At 31.9% G+C, this 7602-nt stretch overlaps 1 protein-coding gene across 3 annotated transcripts in view; it reads right to left on the reverse strand.

Moving 5' to 3' along the window:
- Nucleotides 1-5018, reverse strand: part of LOC107449489 (non-POU domain-containing octamer-binding protein) — a 79649-nt gene extending 74631 nt beyond the window's left edge. For 2 of the 3 annotated variants that reach the window (XR_006226205.2, XR_006226204.2), the window contains exons 1-2: nucleotides 4433-5012; nucleotides 385-686 (exon numbers count right to left, since the gene is read on the reverse strand). Coding sequence is in view for 1 of the 3 variants with exons in the window: in XM_016065016.2 (XP_015920502.1) it covers nucleotides 385-686; nucleotides 4433-4834 (704 nt within the window). In the remaining 2 variants the exon portion in view is untranslated. Of the gene's footprint in view, nucleotides 1-384; nucleotides 687-4432 lie in introns of all 3 variants that reach the window. The other variant, XM_016065016.2, reaches the window with a different exon arrangement.
- Between the last annotated feature and the right edge of the window lie 2584 nt (nucleotides 5019-7602).

Here is a 7602-nt window from a genome sequence, read left to right on the forward strand (position 1 = left end):
CAGCAGAAATTTTCTGTTCCTGTCGAAATTATTTTTTTGTAAAACAGTTTCTGTTTCTGCAGAATCTTTTTTGAGAAATTTTGTTTTTGCCAAACCAAAAAATTTTATTTCCCAAATTAGAAAATCTTTCTGCAAGAACTCAGTCCTTTTCTGCGACAATGTCGCTGTGTTTCTGCCACGGGGAACACCTTTAAGCATTTTTTAAAAATGCTATGCAACATGGCATACATAAACATAACAATACACACACATCAACTCTGTGGAATATAAAATTCTAAAAAATCCTATTAGAATTTTAAAAAAAAAAAAAAAAAAAAAAAAAAAAAAATTCTTTGTACTTTTGCAGACTAATGGAAACATGAGTTATTAAAAATAAAATCTTACCTAGTAAGAAGATAGCAACCCTCTGTACAACGTTTAAGGGCCATTTGTGCAGACTGTTTGCGTGCATACTCAACGATTCCTTCCCCCACGGGTCGACCACGGTCATCAACAATAACAACAGCTCTTTCGACATCTCCAAAAACACTGAAGGAAGCTTCTAATAATTCATTTGAGATCCAAGGAGAGAGATTTTTAATTTTTAAAGCTGCTCCATGGGTTGCAAAACGTACTCTTAGTTGTCTCCCATCTTTCATTGTAAAATCTAATGCAGCTTTCGCATTTTCAGCATTCTGGCGTGTATCCTAAAACAATGATTAGCAGTTAAATCTGAAATAGTTATTTATTGCTAAATTAAAACAAATGGCATTTGACACTATCAGGGTCTAGAAATCAAATTTCTGAAAGATAACATTTTCTTTGTAGTTATCACCTGAGAATCATGAATTAAATTTCGTGTGATAGATTAGATAAAGTATAGCTTATAATACAGTATAGCCTTGATAAATAATTTTTAAATTAGAGACAAAATATGACAATGCATACATCACATTAAACTATTAATAAAAACTTTTTTTAATAAAATCAAGAGGGACACAAGCAATAACTACTGAAAAATTGAATTTAAAAAAAAAACATGTGGTTTCAGGATAATTTATTTGTCAAATGCCAGTTACATTAGCTGTTAGGCCATTAAACTTCTCGCTTGCCAATAGCGTTGTAATATACAAGAAAAATCTGTCAGTGCTTCACACTCGTCCAAATGTTCTGCCGTCCACTATCACATATAACACACAAAGGTGAATCGGCTAGTCCAGTGGTCGGCAAAGTGCGGCTCCAGAGCATGTGGCTCTTTGGCTCCTTAAGTGCAACTCTGACACAAATATCCACGGAAGGCGTAATAATATTTTCATTTAAAAAAAAACTTGTTAAGAAAAAAATTACATCTTATTTTGATAAATTAAACCATTTTTGCTCAGGATTTTGAAAGGGAAACATTGTTTCACTTTCCGAACCTGCTGAAGCATCACCAAGAAAATAATTCCTCTATTGATAAATACCATTTTAAAACAATAATTTTAAATATGAGGGAAGCATTTCTCAGCAGGTGTCAGGAATTTAAAAACAGAAGAGCAACTTTGGCATTTGACAAAAATCCTCTTAATGCTACGATAGAGTTGAAATTTTCTCCTTTTAAAATTGACATTGGTAGCTTTTAAATACAATTGCTGGATTTAAAAAACAAGGAGATATGGCGCTCTAAATTTGAACGTCTTTGTGTTGAATTGGAAATATTGGAGAAGTTCACAACAGAAGTGGTCTGCTTTGAATGACCTGGAGAAGGGAGACATGATCATTTTCAATGCTTGGAATAGTATTCCTGACTCTTACGATCAGCTGAAAAAGCTCGCGCTTGCTGTTCTTTCCCTTTTCGGTTCTACATATATATGCGAACAATCTTTTTCTAGCATGAACATTATCAAGAGTAAACTGAGGAGTCACCTTATTGATGAGAGCTTGGAATCATGCCTAAAATTAAAAACAACAACATACAAGCCAACCTGACTTACTCTAACTTTCCAAGGAGATGCAAGCACATTGTTCACCTTAATAAAGTATGAAATTTAGTTTTATTTAGTGTACTACTTATTTAGTGTCTTAAAAGTTTACTAAACAAGCAGATTTGGCTCCCAATTTATTATTTTTTTAATTGTTGTAATGTTCACATTTGGCTCTTTGGCTGATAAGTTTGCCGACCACTGGGGTAGTCTAATGCGAAATAAATGATTCTGCAGACAGTCATGCCCCGTTAATAGTCTAAAAGATGCAACCGCAACTGATTGCGGGTGGTCAGGAATAAAAGCTGAGTTTGTTAAAAGAACACTCCAGTGCTTGCCATCGCAAGCCCGAGTGGCAAAATTTTGAAATGTCTTTTGATATACGAGTGATGTCAGCAGTTGAATGGAATGGAGGCTTGCTTTAGTTTTGGGCTTTTGGAGAACCGCAGCTCCTCTTTTGGCTAGCATATCTGCTATCTCATTTCCATAAATACCACAGTGTGAGGGTACCCATTAAAGAGGTTTTAGGATGAAATTGACAAAAAGTTACAAGTCTATTACCAGGGGTTTGTCTAGGTTTTTCTGAAAGGTACCTATTTTGTGAAAATTTAGACATAATTTGTGAAAAATTAAAAATTATATTAAAATATCAACACAAAATCATGGTAAAAATATAGATTTAATGTTACTTAACGGATACAAAAACAAAATTTTAAAGAAAAGTATTTTGTGAAGCTACCGTTTTTCCTAAAGTTGAATTTGTGAAACTACCGTTTTAAATAAAATTGAATTTGTGAAGGTACCGCTAAACGGTAGCAAATTCGGCCTGGACAGACCCCTGATTACTTATGTATAAAGTTACACCATCACAATATTCAGAGTCCTCCCTAGAAATAAAAAAACTAGCAGAGCGCTTTTTCTCAGAAAAGAGCACTTTGAGTTTTAAAAAAGCACTCCCTTAGCACCCAAAGAAATCAGGGCTGGGTTTTTGACATGACACATCAAAAACCTGTCGGAAAGTGTCAAAAACTTTTAAAATTCGTCAAAAAACTGGGGCAAGTTTCTTCTTTAACATTGGAGACATTTTATTAGATACTAAATGCCGCACTACACTTCCATTATATACTATTATAATTATGATTTATATTATATATTATACTTAGAAAATGTCGCAAAAATTATTGAAAATGGTTTCTTTGGCTATTCTGATTAACTAATCTTCCCTAATATCTGTTCGTCATTTAACACTAAATAGAAGGATGTTAGTCTGCAACTAGTGTCAAGTGATTTCGTAAAAATAACAGCAGTAGTTAAATGCCAGGTGTTACTCAACTCTTTCTCTCATAGTAATTCATCAGCCAGTGAGATTTATGTAAAATATTGTTGAAGGTTTTTCACCATTTAAAGCTTATCCAAATTTTAAAATTACAGACTTAACGACGGTTGGATTTTTGATGTCAAAAACTGGTTTTCGGCATGGTGCAGCAATAAACTATCGAAAAATATCAAAATAAGTCAAACACTCAGGGCAAGCTTCTTTTTTGGCATTTAGACATTTTATTAGATACTAAATCATGCACAATACTTGCATTATACATTTTAATTACGATTTATATTATGTATCACACATAAAAAAGTTGCCAAAATTATTGAAACTATTAATAGGTTTTTCTAATGGTTATCTTAATACTTCAAGACCTATATTATAACTATTCGGTTTAAACGAGGGTTGTAAATTAAATAATGGCAACATAAGTATAAATCAATTTTTAATGAACTTACAAGTACAATTACAAGCTTATAACCTTTCGGCAAATGTGGGGAAGCCGTTGTAGACCAGTGGCAAGGTGTTGATTGTTGATGTAGGCGACCTAGCGCCCTACGCGTGGAGTACTTATGAAATGTACTGAAATCGGTGACCTCGGTGGGGTTCCTTCAACTTCGGAAACAGATCGAAATAACAAGGACTCATGTCGGGTGAGTAAGATTTCCCACCGTCGCAATAGGAGAGTGACTTTGTTTGCGACATGGCAATGAGCGTTGTCATGCAATACGATAGGGAGATGGTTGTGCAATAAACGCGGACGTTTGCACCCAAAACCAGACGCAGAGGGTGCTGTAGAAATCGGCACTTAGATTTTGAAAGCAATAAAACTTCGAAAATAATTCTTAAGCAAAAACTGGTGAAAGGTGCCCCCCCCCTCTCCCCTAACTCATAGCCAACCCAGGGCAATCATCTAGATGCTTTATTCTTTTAATTTTCCTGTTTAAAATCAATTTGGCGATTGTAGTTGAAGTGGCAGATGACGATACAGAAATATCCCTTGGAAGATTTTAAATAATATATTTGTCACTTGCAAACAACAGCAACAATAATTTCACACATATTGTGAAATTATTGTTGTACATGCGGTGCCGATGTACACACTAAAGTGAGTACATCGGCATCGGTAATATGAAGAACCAAATAATAAAAGAAAAGAAAGGCTTACCAAATTAACAAAACCGAATCCTTTCTGTTTATTTAAAAATACTTCGCCAAGTTCACCAAACTCTTTAAACATCTTACGAAATTCTTCTTCGGTAGTAGACGTCGGCAAATTTCCCACGAATAAACGACATCGCCCAGTAAATTTCTTGGCTGAAACATTTTCCTTACTAGTTAAGTTAGTTGTAGGGCCACTCATGGATTCCAATTTTTCTTTGACAAAATCTTTTCGAGCCCACTGCTGGTTATGCTGGTTGTCATTTTGGTTACGACCCGGAGGTCCTCTATTATCCCTCTTGTCCATTCTGTCTCCTCGATTGTTGTTGTTACGGCCTCCTCGATTATTCCTCATATCTTGTTTATTATCCGCATGTCCATAATCTTCTACTTTTATATTTTCAGCCATTATTAATTTATTTTTATACTAAGTTATGTTACAGCAATATTTAAAGTAATCAAAATGGCGATGACAATACAACGGCTCTGTCTGCCACAATGCCAAAAGCATAGACAAATTTAGTAAAAAAAAGTAAATTTTCTCCCTGTCGCATTCCAATATTCGCACCGGTTTCCTAAAGTGAACTAGTCACGTGACCTCGTCACACCGTAATTTAGATTAGAAGCAAGCGCTCTCCACTTTTAGAATCTTTGCGAAAAATGTATCAGTGATTATATATACAGATATATTTTTTGCCTAATCTATTTTTGCATTACTTGTTAAAGAATATATATTTCTAGACTTTTGAAACAGTTTTATAGAATGAAGCAAAAAATAATGCACTTCTGTATGATTAGTTTCAGTACATCTTAATCAGTTTTTAAATTCAGTTGAAGAAAAGTGTTCCTTTTCATTTTATGAAAAGTATTTCTGTTTCTTTTGTATATATTTCCAAATTGAATATTTAGTTTTAAATGTATCTATAATCTGAGTAAGTCTTATATTTAAATATTTAACAGAATTAAAGAGAGAAATAAAAATCTACTCAGTGCAATTTTTATTGTTTTTCTTCAAATATGAAATAATATTAAACCATCAAGGCAGCTTATATGTAATGTAGAAAAATCACAAAATTACTTTAAATTCATAAAAAAAATAGACACACTTAAATAAACTATTAAAAGGAAGTAACCACTCATGAAGAGGCAGTTTAAAATATTTGCTTCTACAAAAAGGAAGTTCAGCTCCCCCCCCCACCCACGCAACATTACACAGAAAAATAGAGTATTATTATTAGCTTTATATGCTAGAATTTTCGGAAGGTAATCAACAGGCAAAAAATATGACCTAAATATTTCGATTAATTTGTTGAAAAATGATTAACATTCCAAACATTTCAATTACATTAAAATATTTTAAAAATTCTTCAATTTTAACTTACCATTTTATTGCATATATAAGAAGCATTAAAAACAATAGCCATTTTAAAAATTTATTATCCCGAACCAAACAGCGATTCGAATTTTATGCATTTTTTCCCTTGTCCAGAGTGAGTTTTGATTTTTTAAATTAAAAAAGTATGTATATTAAGCTTGTTTTCAGCTTCTTTTTCTCATGTAAATAGAATAATTATTTTATATTAAATATATAATCAACTTACTATCATAATTAATTTTCTTAAGAGAGCAACTTTATCTTAATATAATAAGATCCTTTAAAATGTAAGCTTGATAGCATTTATAGTACATAAAATGGCACATTTGAAATGCCTCTCATGGTAAACCAAACGAATATGAAAATCAAATATATAGATAATTTATTTCTGGATATATCTAGATAGAAGTGTAAATGTCAGTGACAAACTGTCAATATAAGTTGTTTAATATTTTATTGCTTGAATTTAAGAAAAATTAATGCAGCTAATCCCAGATAGCAATATAAGGATTTTTTCACCCAACTAAAACCTTTTCATGTAAACCTAAAAAGAGTTTTTACACGGTTCACGTGTAAACCTTCTAATCTTAAAACGAGGTCTGCGACAATCTGCTCTATTCTACGCACATTACCCTAATCCAAAACCTTGGAAAACAACCTTCTACCTAATAACCTTAAAACGAGGTTGTCTTAGGGTTTTCAAAAGAGAAAAAAACCTTGAACAACGCAAGATCTAAGATGAAAATCATCCTGAATCTGCATAATTATAAGGTTTCCGTTTGCAGCGTTTCGTATGCTCAGCTAAAATCTACCTTGTCATGAGATTTTCATTGACAATGCAATTTAATACTATTGCTAGTGTACGTCAGCTAAAACTTCATTCTGAACGAACATCTCTCCCACGATCGTATGACGGCGAGTTTCATTATTCGTTTTATATTTTACTTCTTATATAGCTTCTCAGTAAGAGGAAAATTCTCCTTCCATCAATTTTGCTTGATTATTTTGGGGGAAATAGTCATTTTTTATCAGTCTGACTTACTTTGCTGTAAGAACTTAGAGATTTATAAGTTAAAATATCGTTTAATGTGAATTTTTATTTTATTCAACGATTTGATTAATGAAAACACAAAATAAATAGAACATATGTAATGTATGTAATAAACATATGTAATGTAATGTAATGCGTATTTTCTTCTTTCTTATTCGGAAATTTATGCGGTGTGAAAAGTTTTGATGAGTGCAAAAATGTTCACTTTTCTGTATATCAAAGAAAATTAACATGAAATATCTTCTTTTGTCAAAATAAATGAAATGCAACTGATTATTTATCTCTTACTTAATATGTATAATATGATAAATGTAGGAAACTTAATGATAACAAAATAATTTTTTTTTAAAAATCGTTTAATGAATGTAGAAATTTCAAACATATTTTTTTAACACACAACAACAAATAAATATTATGATTATCATAACAATTAGTATATGACAAGTGCATTAGTACAAATCAGATATGTCATAATTATATTAGGTATTTTGTTAATATATAAAAATATTATCTGTATAATAACCATTAGTGAATAATACAAAACAGATATACCATAATTAAATCAACTATTTCGCCAATACATAAACAAATGATATTATAGGTATAATAATCACCAGTGAATGCACAACATATTTAACATGAAGGAATTAGCGAAACAATCTTCATTCAAATAAATGACTTCCTCGTCAGATAGGCTCCTTTCTCTGAAAAATAAGAGGACATTTTTGTGTGCGTACTTGCGTATATTGAA

Source organism: Parasteatoda tepidariorum, chromosome 9 (assembly GCF_043381705.1).
Source record: "Parasteatoda tepidariorum isolate YZ-2023 chromosome 9, CAS_Ptep_4.0, whole genome shotgun sequence".
Lineage (NCBI taxonomy): Eukaryota > Metazoa > Arthropoda > Arachnida > Araneae > Theridiidae > Parasteatoda > Parasteatoda tepidariorum.